The 18,620-nt window shown below is 44.7% G+C and overlaps 2 protein-coding genes across 2 annotated transcripts; one reads left to right on the top strand and one right to left on the bottom strand.

The window, feature by feature from the left end:
• Nucleotides 1-4,067: 4,067 nt before the first annotated feature.
• On the bottom strand, nucleotides 4,068-9,524 carry LOC118645345. Its single transcript, XM_036286218.1, has 2 exons — nucleotides 7,944-9,524; nucleotides 4,068-7,607 (listed from the first exon to the last, which is right to left on the bottom strand). The coding sequence occupies exons 1-2, from the start codon at nucleotides 9,522-9,524 to the stop codon at nucleotides 4,068-4,070; spliced, it is 5,121 nt and encodes a 1,706-aa protein (XP_036142111.1).
• A 6,600-nt stretch (nucleotides 9,525-16,124) lies between these two features.
• Nucleotides 16,125-17,024, top strand: LOC118645346 (uncharacterized protein F54H12.2-like). The gene has a single exon (XM_036286219.1). It carries the CDS (start codon nucleotides 16,125-16,127, stop codon nucleotides 17,022-17,024), a length of 900 nt encoding a protein of 299 aa, XP_036142112.1.
• Nucleotides 17,025-18,620: the final 1,596 nt, after the last annotated feature.

Genomic DNA, 18,620 nt, shown 5'->3' on the forward strand with positions numbered 1-18,620 from the left:
ATTAAATTTATAGACAGTGTAAATTACATGCCCATGCGCTTATCCGATTTACCCAAAGCTTTCGGGTTAAGGGATACGTCGGATAAAGGCATATTTCCACACCTTTTTAATAGAGTCGAAAACCAGACATATGTCGGACCATTACCCGACATTCGATATTTTTGTCCCGACCAAATAAAACCGGAAGAACGCGAACAATTTTTAGCTTGGCATTCAAAGATGACTAACGAAGGTTACATCTTTGATTTCCAACGCGAAATTGTTCGCTACTGCCGTAACGACGTAATCATTCTCCGTCGCGCCTGCATGGAATTCCGTAAAATCTTTTTAGAACGTGGCAACGTGTGTCCCTTCGAGGAATGCACGACTATCGCATCCACATGTATGAAAGTTTTTCGCAAAAACTTTTTACGCGAGGGTGAAATAGGCGTGATTCCGACGAAGGGATACAGGAACGCGGACAAGTCATCGCAGAAAGCTCTGAGATGGCTCGTGTGGATGGAACGCGGATTAGGATATCAGATTATTCACGCGGGACAAGGAACAACAAATTGCAGGCGCGAAAGTTGACGGATATTACGAAACAGTGACTGATAACGAGACGCGACGTTACGTATTACAGTTTCACGGCTGTTTTTGGCATGGATGTCCAACTTGCTTTCGCGTTAATCGCGATCGTCCGCTTTTATCCACGAATCCCGAAGACACCATCGACACGCGTTACGAACGTATTCTCGCGAGGATGTAGCGTCTTCAAAGGTTAGAGTACCGCGTAACCGAAAAGTGGGAGTGCGACTTTGATCGAGAGGTGCGAGAAAATTCGGAAATTAACACGTTTTTAGAAAATCACGCTATATTGAAACACGCACCTCTCAATCCATGTGACGCGTTTTACGGCGGACGTACGGAGAACATCGCGACCCTTTACGAAGTTAAGGGTACAGAGAAAATGCGTTACGTTGACATATGTTCTTTGTACCCTTTCGTATTAAAAACCGGTGCTTTCCCGATTGTCATGCCGATATTTATATCGGAGAAGAATGTGACAGATTAATCGGGACAGCACCAAATTTTAATTTCGACAATGTAGAGGGTCTTGTCCGCTGTAAAGTACTCCCATCGCGCAATCTTTATCATCCGGTGCTCCCGTTCTGCGTTAACGGTAAATTGATATTCGGTTTATGCCGTAGCTGCTGCGAAACCTTTTCGAAAACGCACTGCACTCACGATTCTCCCTCCGAACGTGAATTCGCGGGTACATGGGTATCCTGCGAATTGCGCAAGGCTGTCGAGAAGGGTTATTTCGTGACGGAGGTGAGCGAGATTTGGCAATACAAAGTCACGAAATACGATCCCGGTAACCGGCAGGGTGGCTTGTTTGCCGAATATATAAATTGTTTTTTACAATTAAAGCAAGAAGCGAGCGGGTGGCCGAGCGAATGTCAGGACGACGACGTGGCTAAGGAACGATACCTGAGGAAGTATGAAAAAACCGAGGGTATCGTTCTCGAAAAAAATAACATCGCTCGAAATCCTGGTCTTCGTTCGGTTGCTAAGCTTTGCTTAAATTCTTTCTGGGGGAAATTCGGCCAACGAGCCAATCTGCCTAAAACCGAGATTGTAAAAACATTCCAGCATTTTGTGACTTTCTAATTTTTCATTTTAAGTAAATTTATAAAATAAACAAATTTTACTTATAAATAAATAAATAAAAATTTTCCCTGCCTTTATCCTTTTTAGCGTCATCGCCAATCGGTTTGTTAGCAGCGATGCCGCGCATACGTAAAAGCGAACATAGCGACACGGATAAGCTTATGTACGTACGCGCTGCACCATGGCCCGAATCAGCTAATTTCGTCGGCCGCGGTGTCTTTGTTTCGGCTAGCATACGCGGGGGGTACGCTGACACGAGCGTGTTGCCGCCGCCGCCGCCCCCCCCCCCCGCTGATGAAATTATCTCTAACTTTTAAAAAACTTAATTTACTTATTTTTAAAAAGAGAAAATTATCATTCCTACATTTTATTTTTCTTTTTAAAGTCACGTAAGAAAATCAAACCGCTCATTACGCGAAATGGACGTGCGCTGGAAACATCTTTGGACGTCGATCGTTTGCGGTCTCACTGGTTGTGGGAAAACGATTTTTGTGAAAACTTTTCTCCGGTATTTGTCGCACATGTCAGACGTACGTTTCGAACGAGTTTTGTTTTATTACACGGAGTGGCAAGAGGCTTATCGTCAATTACAATACGACACGAGTGTAAAAGAAGAGAACGCGCTAAACAACGTTGCAGCGAGGAAGAAAAATATAATTGAATTTCGCGAGGGATTACCACGCCCGGAGGATTACTCGAACGATCCGCTTATCCTGAAACTGATCATAATTGACGATCTTATGAGAGAATCGTCGTTGAGTGACGTGATCGTAGATCTTTTTACCAAGAGCAATCATCACAAAAATCTCAGCGTCATTCTCATCTCGCAAAATCTCTTCCATTAGGGACGCGGACAACGTGACATATCTCTCAACGCTAATTACATCGTGGTTTTCAAAAACCCTCGCGATCGCGCGTAAATTCAACATTTAGCACGACAGGTTTATCCCAACGACCCAAAGTTTGTTGAAGAGGCATACTACGACGCCACGTCAAAACCGCACGGATATTTGCTGTTCGATTTGAAACAATCGACTCCTGACAGTTATCGATTCCGGACGTGCATCTTTCCCAACGATACGCGACATTACGTATACGTATCGCGTAGAACGTTTTCCAACGGAAGCGTATAAAAACCGCGTAACGGTGCTGGCGCGTGTCAGTCGTGTAACTCGCACGCACGCACGCGATGAAGGAGAAGCGTAACGTTTGTACAAATAGTGCAACGAAAATTGCCAGACGTTCGATCGGAAAGAGAAACGTCTGTCTTCTCGAGGCCGTGTGTCATCTGAACAAAAACCAACGGGCAGCTTTTCTTCGAACCGCGGACGAAAAATTTATTCGCTGTATCCACGAATGCGTTTTTAATACTTTCAACGATAACGTCCCACTCGAACGACGCGAAAAAGAACGACTATCGAAATATAAAACGACTCTACGACGTATCGCAAAAAAACGCGGTAACTGGAAGTCTAAAAGAAAGCTATTGTTACAACAAGGAGGATTTTTACCCTATATTATCGTCCCCATATTATCAGCTTTATTATCTCATTTTATCGGAGAGTAAAATCACAGAGCGATGGAAAGAGCCAAAAAAATGGTCTTGATTTCTACGGAAAATCTCAAGAGAATGCAACAGCAACAGCAACAGCAACTGTCAGTGGAACCAATGGAGAATTCGCAAAGTTCAGGAAACATCACCGGAGATAATAATTCTGTACGAACCCCTGGAACTCCGTTGACTCGGCTCGATGCGGAGATGAATCGCGTGCTTAATTCGTCATGGCCACGCAACATGGATAAAAGATGGAAAATGTACAAGGAGGCACTTTGGCGGTATCTTCATCTTATCCGAGTAGCGCGCAAGCGAAAAGCCGTTCGGAGTGCGGATGAAACCACTAGCAACGATACGCGAGCTGAAGAAGGAGACGAGGGTGACGCTGACGACAACGACGACGACAATGATTACGACGACGACGACGATTCAACAATCGTGTTAGACGTTAACTTTGTAGATAATTGTGCTGGTTTATTTAGGTGTACATTATTCAGAGCGCTGCGAGTAGCGATCTGAAGCTCCACGCGAAGCTGGTCAAGTTACATAAAATTTGTTAATGACACTATAATTATTACTATAAACTTATATTATTAATACTGGGTTTTTCCCGTCTCACAACTTAATAACTTAAATTAATTTGTTCAGTAGCGGCTCAGCTAGGCTAACGTTGTTCTCGACAAATTGTTCTATACTGATTTTACTCAGGGACCGGTAAATTCTTCCTTCTCAAATTCTCCCCTCCCTGCAAGGAAACAGCGAGCCGCTTTCACGCATACAAAGCGTGACTTCATGTTCGCAGTCACAAGTTAAATCTCAACATCCCGCCCACCATTAATGACAATTAATCCTTACAATTTTATGATAGGCATGGATGCATTGCCGCGTCGGATACAGGAAGTTTACACAATTTGTTGATGGATCGCTTACAGGTTCCATTTGCTGTTTTCAGAGTTACGACACGCACTTTATTGTCAGTTCCCTTATGGGTTTCTATAACCCTTCCTAATTTCCATCTTAATGGTGGCGCGTTGTTATCTTGAATCATAACAATATCATTGATTAACAAATTATTTCGCTCGCTAGTCCATTTAGTCTTACCCTGCAGAGAGGTTAAATACTCTCTACTCCACCGTTTCCAAAAATCTTGCGCAATTCTCTGAACCGCCTGCCAGCGATCGAGTCGGTTAATTGGCACATCGGTCACGTCGATGTCCGGAAGAGCAACCAGCGGACCACCTATCAAAAAATGTCCTGGTGTAAGAGGTTGAAGATCCGCGGCTGTCGATGGCATCCGGCAAATCGGACGCGAATTCAAACATGCCTCAACCTGTGTTAATGCTGTACTTAACTCCTCGAACGTTAATAAACTTTCTCCGATGACACGCTTTAAGTGAAATTTGCACGACTTCACGCCGGCCTCCCATAGTCCTCCCATGTGAGGAGATGACGGAGGAATAAAATTCCAATCCACATTATTCGGAATGCAAAATTCATCCATTATTTCACGATTTTCCTTTTCGACTAACTGATACATCTCGGTAAGCTCGCCTTTCGCCCCGACGAAATTTGTTGCGTTATCACAATAGATCCGCTGAGGGTAACCCCGACGTCCGGCAAAACGTCTCAAAGCGGCTACAAAGGACGCCGAACTAAGATCGCTGACCGCCTCGAGATGTATTGCTTTGGTTGTAAAGCATACAAATAGTGAGATATAAGATTTGTTCGTTTTTCTTCCACGGCCGCGATTGAGTAGCGTTGTAATAGGCCCGGCAAAATCTACTCCGATTACAAAAAACGGTCGTTTTGGCGTTACTCGGTCCGCGGGCAATTGTCCCATAACTTGCGATAACAGCCTTGGTTTATTGCGGGAGCAAGTTATGCAATTATGTACAATCCCCCTTGCGATGTTTTTTCCCTTGAGTGGCCAATACTTCTCTCGAATCGAATATAACAATGCTTGTGGACCTATATGCATCAATCTTCGGTGTTCTCTCTCAAATAACATTTGCGTAAATTTATTATTCGACGGTAAAACAATTGGATGTTTAGTTTCAAATGGTAACTGTGAATTCTGAATCCTACCGCCCACCCTGAGGACTCCCCTTTCATCCACAAAGGGACTAAGCGATAGTAAATTGCTACTAGTTGTAATTGGCTTTCTCGCTACTAATTTAGCCGTCGCGTCGGCAAAATGAGTTTTTTGTATTGCTATAATTAACAACAGGTGCGCGTCACGAATCTCGGCTGTGGAGATGTGTCCAAACTTACGTTTATCATGCTTCAATCGCGCGTTGCGTCCGAATCTAACTATCCATGCCAAGACTCGTTCGACCTTAGATAAGGAAGAGTGACCTCTTAGCAAGGAATCCATGACGGAAGTTTCATCGCCGGTGCTCACGAAAACTCGATTAACCAACTTCTGTTCCGACTGGATAAATTCTTCATCCTCATTGGTAAGACTTAGCGACTGTGCTTCTCGCCGTTTACAATCCGCAAAACGCGACAGCCAATTCGGGCCCTCCCACCAAATTTTACTCTGTCTTAAAGTCGTCAAGTCAGTACCTCTTGAAATTAGATCCGCGGGATTTTCACCTCCGTCGACGTGATGCCAATACTCGGGCCGAAGAACCGACTGTATTTCGGCTGTTCGATTGGAAACGAATGTTTTTTGACGCGACGGATCGCCGGCGATCCACGCAAGAGCTATCGTAGAGTCGCTCCATGCATGCACTTCGTCGAGCTTGATCTTGATGGCTCGTTTCACGCCCTGAAGCAATCTAACCAGGACAACAGCGCCACACAATTCGAGCCTCGGTAATGTAATGGTCTTACTTTTGACCGGTGCCACACGCGATTTTGAACATAACAAAAGGGAACTCGATCCACCGTTGCCATCGCTCGACTGCAAGTAAATGCAAGCTCCATAAGCTTTCATTGACGCGTCGCAAAATGCATGTAAACAGAAGCGCATCGCATTGGGGCATTGAATGACTCTGCGCGGTACGCGGATCGAACCGACCCCACGCACATCCTCCACATACGCATCCCATGCCTTACGAAGATTGTCTGTCAATGGTTCGTCCCAGTCCAAATCCGACACCCACGTTTCCTGCATAATTAGTTTTGCTCGAGTCAATATAGGACCGACCATCCCAAGCGGATCAAACAATCTTGAAATCGTTGAGAGAACCTCACGCTTAGTTGAAACGGGACTCTTCACAAAATCCATTGAAAATTGAAACATGTCCGCCTTCGGACACCAATTTAATCCTAACGTCTTTATAGTGCCCGACTCGATCGCTAGCGCTGACGACTCCTCCGCTCGATTGTTCGCTCGCAAGTCTCGTAGTAATTTTTCGCTATTTGTACGCCATTTGTGAGGCCTAAATCCTCCCTTATTCAGCAATGCCTCAAGCTGTGCAACTAGCTCTACCGCTTGATTTTCGCAATCGACTCCCGTTATGATATCATCAATGTATAGATCATTCAATAATACTCCTGATGCATTGCTGAATTGAGCACCTTCGTCCCTCGCTAACTGCTGCACGCAACGAACAGCCAAGAATGGCGCGCATGCCTGACCATAGGTAACTGTATTTAGTCTGTATTCGCCTATCGGGTCGCTCGGAGAAAAACGCCATAAAATTCTTTGATAGTCGCGATCATTTGAATGTAACAATATTTGCCGATACATTTTTTGTAAATCTGCGGTAATTGCGACGGCCGGCAGACGAAAACGCATAACAATGTCAATTATGCTATCCTGTAAGGTTGCTCCTACCATTAATGTGTCATTTAGCGAAATACCGGAAGTGGTTTTTGCGGATGCGTCGAATACCACTCGTAGTTTTGTTGTTAGACTTGACTCGCGCACCACGCCGTGATGCGGTAAATATACTGCGTTCGAAGCATTGTCGGTTTCACAAATAGACATGTGATTTAAGTTAACGTATTCGCGCATAAACTCGGCATATCGATCGCGAAATTCTGGATTTCTCTGAAATTTACGTTCTAAATACTCTAATCGTTTCACTGCGATGTCTCTCGATCGACCCAACAGACGCTTGTTTTCACGAAAGGGCAGTCGCACGACAAACCGTCCGGACAACGCGTCTCGACTTGTTGTGTTTATGAAATGATTTTCACAGCTTTCTTCTTCCCTAGATAATCGCTTCTTGTTATCGCGGTATTCTTCCAATTCCCAAAATCTTTTTATCGTATCCTCGATCGATTCCTGCTGAATTAATAAACACCCTTGATTGCTCGGCAACGGACGATCGGTCGCACGACTGACGATCAAATGTGATGGTACTGAGCCCGCGATAATCCATCCGAACTTTGTGCTCTGCAAAATCGGCAAACCGTTACCGAGCTCAATTCTCCCGTGGTCTAACAACTGCAAAAAGAATTCGCCACCAATAAGTGCATCGATCTAACCCGGCTTGAAAAATAACGGATCAGCTAATTTAAGATTTTCAGGAATTAATAGCTTTGATGATTGGATTGAGAACGACGGCAGATTCTTAGTCACTTGAGGAACTACTAAACAATATAAATTTAAATTGAAATTTGACATTCGCGAATTGATTGAAAGTCTACAACCGTGATTTATCGTACATTTCATATCGCTCAACCCACTGATATGTTCTTGAATGTTATCTAAATTCAAATTCAATCTCCTGCATGCTGCAGACGTGACAAAATTGAGCTCGCTCGCGCTATCTAATAGTACTCGCAATTTAAGATCGCCGCTCGCCGTTGCAACATTCACGATGGCCGTTGCCATTAAGATACGCTTACGCTGGTCCTTAACACGCTGATGGTATGCACCTTCAGATGATCTAAGGTCGATCGTCCTCAACCTGCCCTCGGTACTCGCCATCGAGCAAAGCGTGGCACCAACGGATGCCTCGCTCGAATCCTCTGATGAACTCCTCGTCAACTCCGCCGATGAACCGAGTGGTCGTCTCTTTATGTGACATAGCGTATTGTGCCGCTCGCCGCATTCCCTACAGGAACTGGACCTGCAATGTCTAGAGAAATGATCCGGTCGCAGGCAATTCAGACAAAGTCGCAACCGCTTGATTTCCTTGATTCGATCCTCGACAGACAAATTCAAGAAACCCGCACAACCGTAAATGAGATGCTGTCCTTGACAAAGATAACATCTTCCTTCCCGCGTTGTTGTTGCCAGTGCCGCATTGTTTCGTACCTTCGTGCTTGTTGTTCGCTGTTTGTCTGAATTGTCCTTGCCGACACTGTTTCTTGACGTGCCAGTCTCGCTATCATCAGCCGCCCGTCGCAACAGCTGGCTATGCCGCCGAAGAAATTCCATCATTGTACTTGTCGTTATGTTTTCCTTATCCTCAATATGTTCTTCCCAGCGTCTTCTAGTCGTGCTGTCCAAGTTCTTCTCGATGAGAAAAATTATTATATCTCCCCATTGGTCTGTGGGAAGCTTCATTGCTTGCAATACTCGCAAATGTTTTTGCACGTGATCCACCAATTCCTGTATCGTGTCCGCCGATTCTTGCCTTATTTTAGGTAGCTCGTTTAGTAAGCATTGCATGTGTCGTTTCTTGATACCCTTTTTGTCGTCGTATCGTTCCCTTAATAATTCCCAGTCAATGAAATAATTGTCTCCAGAGATTTCGATGAACTCAATAATCTTAGCCGCTGAACCGCTCAATGATCCGACAAGATATTGATGTTTCTGCACGTCGGATAACTCGCTGTCATGAATCAGTGTCTTGAATGTGTCGGAGTATCTCTTCCACTCCTCTATATTTCCATCGAATGTTGGTAATTTCATTGTTGGTAATTTTACATGAGCTTCTCGTACGGACGTGCTTGACTGCGTGTTCACTCTTTCCAGCAATTGACCTTGATGCTCCAGTGTGCGCGCCAGCGTTTCATTGTCATTACGCTCAGCTAATTTTTGTATTAGATTTGCTTGTTGTTCCAAGATTTGCATTATTTTTGTATCGCCTGCTGAACCGCGTGTGCCGCTGACCGACGGTTCCCCCGACCGTGGCTTGAGCTTGTCCAATAATTGTGCTAAGGCTGCTTTAGTGCTGTAATATCGTTCATCGAATTCATTGTCTTCGGCCTGATCAGCAGGATCGGCCTCGTCAATGGTCAGGATTTGCTCTGATATTCCCTGGAATCTTGTGTATATTTCTTCCACAGCCTGAAGACGTGCTGTGACCTCCTCGGGCGCTGTCTCAGTCGTGGCCTTGATGATGAAGTTTCTGATGGTAGTCATTTTTCCCTTCAGCAAACTTCGCTGCTTCCGGAGTTTTTCCATACTCATTTTGAAGTTTGAAGTTGACTGTACTGTATCACTCGCTTCACTCGGTAATTTTTCTCTTGCTTATATTGAGAGCGCAAGGGAGCCAAGGACAGACCGCTCAACGCGTATCACGCCATTCGACGATGATCGGAAGTCAACCGATAACAACACCCCAACGGCGCGATTCGAAATTGTAAATTGATAATTGGTTAATTGTCTGATTTTACTCGTGAATAATCGTAAAAAATCGTTAATGATTGTTGAATACAGTTGCTTATGAGTTTCGTAAGCTTGACCAGCGTATATTCGTACCTGCGATTTATCACGACCGCCTTTCCAATCGCGCACTCTATCCGGCTCGAAGGACCATTATGTTAGACGTTAACTTTGTAGATAATTGTGCTGGTTTATTTAGGTGTACATTATTCAGAGCGCTGCGAGTAGCGATCTGAAGCTCCACGCGAAGCTGGTCAAGTTACATAAAATTTGTTAATGACACTATAATTATTACTATAAACTTATATTATTAATACTGGGTTTTTCCCGTCTCACAACTTAATAACTTAAATTAATTTGTTCAGTAGCGGCTCAGCTAGGCTAACGTTGTTCTCGACAAATTGTTCTATACTGATTTTACTCAGGGACCGGTAAATTCTTCCTTCTCAAATTCTCCCCTCCCTGCAAGGAAACAGCGAGCCGCTTTCACGCATACAAAGCGTGACTTCATGTTCGCAGTCACAAGTTAAATCTCAACAAATCGTATTTCACGAAACTTCGCCAATTTCCGGCAAACATCCCCGGACTAGTGACATAGATACTGTAAAGGAAAAAACCCGAAAAGTAATTCGTAATATTCATGTGTTAAAAAGTGTCGAAAAAATAGTGGAAACGGTCCCGAAAACTTATCGCACACAAGCTCGTATGCTAATGCGTCATTTGCAAGACGAAGCGGTACCCGACAGATTAAATTGGAACGAGAAGAGTATCGTGACTATAGACGGCAACGTCGTGAAAGATTCCGATATAACCGAACTGATAAACGACGCGGTGCGTGAAAAAAAAACCGTGAAAGCAACGGGAAGAGATCAGTTCGTCCGATTACTGCGTAGCTTAAATACATGTACGGCACTGGTGGGAAATAAAGAATTATTAAAAGCAGTCTACGGATCTTCAATAAACGTGAGATCACAGTCTTTTGCGAGTTCCACGCCTAATATAACACGTTTGCCTCCAAAAAGGCGCTTACTCAATTGGAGTACGGTGAAGAAGCAATAATGTCAGAACTTGAAAAAATCTATTACGATCCGACGCATTACGCGGGTTATTCCGCTGTAGATAATCTAACACGTGCTGTTAAACCAGATTTTTCGCGTAACGAAGTCACGCGCTGGCTCCAATCACAAGACGTGTACACGCTACACAGACCTTTGCGGCGAAAGTTTCCACGTCTGCATTACAATGTAACAAATATCGACGTGTGGGAAGCCGATTTGATCGAACTGCGGAATCTCAAAAGTTACAATGACGGATATTCTTATCTACTCGTGATTATCGATGTGCTCAGTAAATTTGTCTGGGTAGAGCCGTAGCGGGACGAAACGAGCAATAGCATAATAAAAGCTTTTCAACGTGTACTCTCGAGAAGCGAAGGACGCTCACTCGTATACCTGCAAACGGACAAAGGCAAAGAATTTGTCGCGCAAACAGTGCAAAAGTTTTTGAAAGAAAACGATATCCGTTTTCGAGTAACGCGTAATTCCGACATCAAGGCCGCGATCGTTGAACGTTTTAATAGGTCGTTGAAGGAGAGAATGTGGCAGTACTTTACGCATAAAAATACACGACGTTACATTGACGTTTTGCAAGATATCGTTTGTGCGTACAACCATACCCGTCATTCTTCCATCAAAATGCAACCGACGATCGTGACGAGAGAAAACGCACGAATCGCATGAAAAAATATTTCGTCGATGGAACGTTAAAAATCAAAGTCGTAAAGCTAAATACCGCGTTGGAGATCTCATTCGCGTCAGTAGAGCAAAAGCTACCTTCGAGAAAGGATACGAGGCAGGTTGGAGCAAAAAGATATTTCGTATTCACCGTGTTCTCGAGTGGCGAAAACCTCGCGTATACGAACTGAGTGATTTAGCGGGTGAAGTCATAGACGGTATTTTTTATGAACAGGAATTAGCTCGAGTCGAGAAGAATGGGAGCGACCCGTTTGCTCACGTCAATATTGGCCACGGTCCCGATTGGCCACGTCAATATTGGCCACGTCAATATTGACCACGTCAATATTGGCCACGTCATTATTGACCACGATCACGATTGACCACGGGGTGGATTGGCCACGTCATTATTGGCCACGCGTCATTATTGACCACGTCAATATTGGCCACGTCAATATTGGCCACGCGTGATATTGCCCACGTCAATAATGGCCACGTCAATATTGGCCACGCGTCATTATTGCCCACGTCATTATTGCCCACGCGTCATTATTGCCCACGTCATTATTGCCCACGCGTCATTATTGCCCACGTCATTATTGCCCACGCGTCTTTATTGGCCACGCGTTATTATTGGCCACGTCATTATTGGCCACGCGTCATTATTGACCACGTCAATATTGCCCACGTCAATAATGACCACGTCAATATTGGCCACGCGTCAATATTGACCACGTCATTATTGCCCACGCGTCATTATTGACCACGCGTCACTATTGCCCACGTCATTACTGGATATGGGTTTGCGACTTGGACGGGGTGGGTGCGGGAGGGGGGGCCGAAGGCCCCCCTTGCAACCCCCCCCCGTGTGTGTGTGTGTGTGTGTGTGTGTGTGTGTGTGTGTGTGTGTGTGTGTGTGTGTGTGCAAAGCATTTCTCTCCACCACATGGGTTTGCAACTTTCCACGCTAAGCAAAAAAATTGATTAATATTGACGTGGTCAATAATGACGCGTGGCCAATAATGACGTGGCCAATAATGACGTGGCCAATCCACCCCGTGGTCAATCGGGATTGTGGTCAATAATGACGTGGCCAATATTGACGTGGTCAATAATGACGCGTGGCCAATAATGACGTGGCCAATCCACCCCGTGGTCAATCGGGATTGTGGTCAATAATGACGTGGCCAATATTGACGTGGTCAATATTGACGTGGTCAATATTGACGTGGCCAATTGGGACCGTGGCCAATATTGACGTGGCCAAACGGGTGCCACTCAGAAGAATTTGCGGGAGGACGAGTTTATCGTCGATCGAGTAATAAAAAGTAGAGGCTACGGGAAAAATAAGCAGGTGCTGGTTCACTGGCGTGGTTATCCCAGTAAGTTCGACAGTTGGATACCCGCTTCGAATTTAATCACTCTTTAAGATGCGTGAGGACCAATTTTACATCGTTCTTCCGAGCAATAGCAGCATGCGTCATTTTCCGCATAATAAGACGTCATCTTTCACCACACAATTACCACAGACTTTATCTTTGCATGGCGAATGGGAAGTCGGGCTTAGTGAGATTCAATTTCCTAATACTTTCCTCCATATAAATCACGGGGAAAACACCCTCAAATTCGTCGATATTGATCCGAAGGACAAAGACAAGAAAGACATTAAGTTAACATCGACTGAAGCTGTAATACCAAATGGTATTTACAAAGATATCAACGAACTTTATTCCACAATTAATTCCGCGTGTAGAAAGGCCGGCTCGCATTTTCATTTTAAAGCTTGTACAGAGGAAGGATTTAAAACTTTTATCAGCCTCCAATGTGCAAACAAATGTGAAAAAATCATTATTTAAACGTTTCCGACAATCTTTTGAAAATATTCGGTTGCGGAAACATGCTGCTTTCCAAGAATGGATATTTTTACACAGAGCTCACGGCATTGAAACCTAATTCCACAAAAGATTTCTATACAGCAAAATTTCTTATCATTAGTAAACCTGATTTGGCTTTCTGGAGTAAAGAACCTCATAGTCTGATATGAGGAATCTCCGATAAAACGTTCGTTTATTGCGATATTTACGAACCTTACATAACCGGTGATGTCAAGTCACTTCTTCTTCGAATAGTTCCGATACCATTGGAGGCGTTTAATTACACGTACGGTGCGAATCAGACGACATATTTTTCTCCTTCATTACATACCTTTACGAAAAACGAATTTTCGTACGATCGAAATAGATATAAAAGACGCACTTGGTAAAAGTTGTGACGTGGCGCGTCCGGCGCGCGCGTCCCAAGGGCATAAGACTGACCGAGGGGGTCGGTCGGGGGCGACTCCTCGCTGAGCCGAGGGGGATACGGCTCTGTTATTTTATTTTCTTTTGATTTTTAGCTTCCGCGATACCGTTTTCCGATTGTTGTTGCCAATCATTTAAAGTAAGGGCGCCGAGTGCGGGCTCATCTAAAGAGTGTGCCAAGGGCGACTGAGGAGCAGCCGTCGTGGGAATTCTGCTGGGAACAATCGACAGTGGAAGGAGCGCCCCTCAAGGAGTTTCCCCGCCGAGCCGTGCGTCGGGCCCCGCAGCGCGTTGCCGTCCCTGAGCCAAGAGTACCGACCGCGCCGAATTACAGCACGGAGGCACGACGACTCCCGGCAAGGATCACGCCGTGGGCACGCGCCACCGGGCTGCAGACCGGAAGAGCGGCCACAGCCATGTCAACCGCCAGCTACCAAGGTCGGATTGGTCGCGGCCTGGCCAGCCGGACCAACCGAAACGGCGCGGCAAAAGGGATCGCACTTATGGAGCACGCGCTCATCATGGACATTTCGAGAGATGAAGCAGCGCGGCGCTGGATCGAGGATCACGCGAGTCACGTGGATCCATCTATTGGGAATCGAAGAGCGTCCGCGCATGCGCGACGGCTCGAGCCGGCCGGCGCGGGACAGGGGCTCCTCACTGTTCGGTAGACAGTGCGATAAGGCGTATCACAGAGGACCAGCTCCGTACTATCGACTTCGGCGGACGAGGATTTTGAGATTTTTGTAAGGCCATCACTCGGCAGCCACGCGGAATTCAGTAAGATTCGGTAAGGCGGTCGACTTTCGTGCGAGACCGGATAAGGGATATCGTTTCTTGTCGTGTTACCGGTGATCCCGAATCCAATACCGTTTTTGCTGTTGTTTATTTATTAGTGTTGAGGAATACAAAGTAGAGTCTCGTGGCCGCACGAAAGATCGGACCGACCGGCCCGAATATTTAGTTATTAAGTACATCCCTCTCGGACAAAGCCGACACCGACAGTCATTTTGTAACGCAATTAATAATTGCGTTCTTTATTACCGCGAATACCGATCTCGAACATATTATAATTGTTGTGATTGACGAGCGGAGAGCCTCGACGGCCTCCCGCCTCGTAAAGTAAATCTAAAGTTTCCGCATTCTCTTTGTGCCGACTTCCGGCTTCCGTCTTAACCGCATCTCTGTGAATTTACGAAATTTTATTAAGTGGAGTAAGATCCACGATTTTCGTTGACACCATACTCCTTAATCTTTAACAAAATATATTTTCAAATTTGATATTTAATTGACAATTGTGTACCGATTCTCTTCTACGACCTGCCTCGATACGAGCTCTCCACCCCCCCTCCTGTACACTAAAGAACCACGCCCCTCTACCCCGTCGAGAAAAGAGCTATCGGCATTAGTAACGCTTCCTATCTGGCTACCGACTTATCGTTAATTGTTGTGTGGCGCGGAAATCCGCGCCTGGCGCCCAGAAAATTAGAGCATTTTGGAGTTATTGTTCAAACAGGCTACCGTTTTCGAAAGTTACCGATTTCGTTTACCGCGAGGAAGCGTTACCCGCGAACTGTTAAAGAAATTATTATTGTTAATTGGACGTAGCCCCTCGGACCTGATGGTTCCCGAAGGAAAGCTACGTCGCAAAGTATACCATTTCAATCCGGAACGTAATCCATTTCAATTAACGGTGACGTTGCACTTTAGACGTTATCAGTAACTTGAACGTTAAAAGTAAAAATTAATAAGTCATTAATATAATACCAGAGGAGGAAGAATATTATAATTCAGCAGACGGTCGTGGGGGAGGGATACCACGAGTTTTCGTCGGTTCGCCATATTAGCGCGGACACGGAATCGGGAGTTTTCTCGGTGGATTATTCAGAAAGGCACTTCCTTACTTGAATAAAGGTGTACGTGCGATCGGTAAAGAAGCTTTACGTGCAGGTATTAACGTGATAGACGACGTTGAAAATAATACTCCTTTGAAGGAGGCACTCAGAAATCGATTCAAAGAATCTCGAGGAAATCTCAAAAGAAAAGCAGAAGAAAAAATTAAAAATCTAATGAAGGGATCGGGATATAAAATATCGTCGAAAAAGCTGCCGCTTCAGTTCCCCTTCGTTAGTCACACTGGTCGCTTCGCGGCAACAAAGTCGGCATCGCGTAAACGTCGGACAAGCAAAAAGAAAACAAAAAAACAGTAGGCGGAAGAAAAAAACGGTTAAAAGATTGACGAAAAAAAAGTTCGGTAAGAGGCAAAAATAAAAAGACTTCCACTACGAATCGTCGTCGTCGTGTTAGTAAGAAGCGTGGAGTATCCGATATATTCTCTTAATTGACGTCAAAACTCTGCGCGAGAAATAAACATGTCTTTTCTTCACACTCATTCCAGCGAGTGCTTAAAGAGTGAACTTGATCTCTTCTCATTACCTCCCACTCAAACCAGCATAGAGAGTTCGCAATGTATTTATTACAAGCCTGTGACATCACTCGCCAACGATGCACCTATAAAATTTGTCATACCCGGTCACGGGGAAGATTACTTAGATCTCACGCATACCATGTTAAGTATTCGGCTACGCGTAGAAACCACTCCTCTCGCCGGTGGGGAGAAAGATACGACACCCAGTGACTTCATACTCAAAGTAGGCCCTGTAAATCATTTGTTACATTCCATGTTCAATCAAATTGACGTATATTTTAATCAGAAACTCCTGTCACCTCCAAACAACGCTTACGCGTATTGTGCATACATCGAGGCACTATTAAACTATGCTTCTCCCGCAAAATCCTCTCATCTGACAACGTGTCTATGGGACATGGATACGCCCGGTCTCATGGACACTCACGTAGATTCCGCGACAACAAATAACGCTCTCGTGAGACGAGCGCGTTATATTCAGGCAGAACAGGAGTTAAATCTCTTAGGTCATCTTCACTGCGATGTTTTTAATCGGGATAAATTTTTAATTAACGGAGTAGAAGTTAGAATGAGGCTCGTACGCTCGAAAGATTCTTTCTGTCTAATGGAATCTAGTTCCACGTCAAAAATTCGTATTTTAGACGCTAGTTTACTCGTAAGAAGAGCAAAAGTAAGCCCCGGTGTATTACTCGCTCACGCTAAAATGTTGAGTAAGACAACTGCCAAGTATCCTCTAACGAGAGTAGAGGTTAAAACGTTCACGATACACTCCGAGTTCGTAGGAGAATCGATAGATAACGTGATCCTCGGTCAACTACCGAAACGCGTAATTGTCGGTTTGTAGATAACAGAGCGTTTAACGGAGATAAAAAATTAAATCCGTTTAATTTCAAAAACTACGATATAAATTTCTTTTCGCTATACGTCGACGGTGTACAAATTCCTAGTAGACCGCTACAGCCGAACTTCTCGAAAGACGAACCGCTTTACGTCGAAGCCTATTATACGCTCTTTTCCGGAACTGGCATTCACTTTTTGAACGAGGGTAATTCTATAAGTAGAAACGATTATGCCGATGGATATACACTTTTCGCTTTCGATCTCACTCCCGATTTATCCGCAAATTGTGCCGGACATTGGAATCTCGTAAAACATGGCAGTCTACGATTAGAAGTACGATTCGCAAGGGCATTATTCACGTCTGTTAACTGTATCGTTTATGCCGAATTTGATAATGTTCTAGAAATCGACTCTTCTCGTCAAATTATCGTCGACTTTTCCGGCTAGACTTTATGTCTGATAATCGGTAAAATCGTGTGAAAAAAATTATAACCTCGCCACCACCACCACCACTACCTTCAGCAGTACTATCATCAATTAACCCCACCAACGCTAACAACGCACTTTTTCGCTGATATTTTTAAAATCATACCAAGAAGATCAGTTTCAAAATCAGTTTCCTACGAGACACGAAGACAGCCACATCGACAAAAAGAGTGAAGCAAGCAAGCTGTTGACTATAACCATGGACATAGTTATTAACATCCAAGGCTTTCGGGATAGCGAGGGAAAATTTATTCCTAAAGAGATCGCAGTTGTCGCATTCGACGCACCAATCATCGGCCATTGGATTACACTGCCTCCTTTCTCGTTTGAAGAATTACCCGAAAGTTCAAGACGTGAAAACAATTGGCTTTCACAGAATTACCACGGTATCGAGTGGTTCGACGGTGAAGCTAATCCCAAGTTTTTTGTAAGCCAACTACGTGACATTACCCGCTGGGCTCGCTGCATCTTTACCAGAGGCCATGAAAAAGCAAGTTACTTGCGTGATCTTCTCTCCAGAAACATATATAATCTGGAAGCAGATTCTCCGGCATACAAATATTTGCCTGATGTCGACGAGTACGGTCACCGCTGTACTCATCACGGACTTCGAGCTAACGCAAAATTTCATTGTGCGTTACGTAACGCTCACAAATTAAAACGTTGTTTAAACGAGCCATCCAGCCGAAACTCGAGTCACGCCAGTCTCTCGACTAACGACGTCGTCGTCGACGAAGAAAAAGAGGAAGAAGAAGAAGAAATCGTATAAAACGTAGAAGTAAAACTCGAAGATCCGACAACAGATGAAGAGAAAGAAAACGAACGCACGGCTAAAGAGAATCCAGAAATTACGCAAACGATTCCACTCTCCCGGTCGTTGCCTTCGTATGAATTTACTGGAAATTTTACGTGCGTTGCGACAACTGAATGCCAAGTATGTCTATCCTGCAGACGGACTACCAAGGGTGTGGACGAGATCGACAGCAATCGTCGCTAACACAGACAATCACAATCAACCTGGCGAACATTGGGTCGCATTTTATGATGAACGCGGAATAGGAACATATTTCGATAGCTACGGATTACCACCCTTGGACTCCAGATTCCTCCTACG

Source organism: Monomorium pharaonis, chromosome 4, assembly GCF_013373865.1.
Source record: "Monomorium pharaonis isolate MP-MQ-018 chromosome 4, ASM1337386v2, whole genome shotgun sequence".
NCBI classification, from domain to species: domain Eukaryota; kingdom Metazoa; phylum Arthropoda; class Insecta; order Hymenoptera; family Formicidae; genus Monomorium; species Monomorium pharaonis.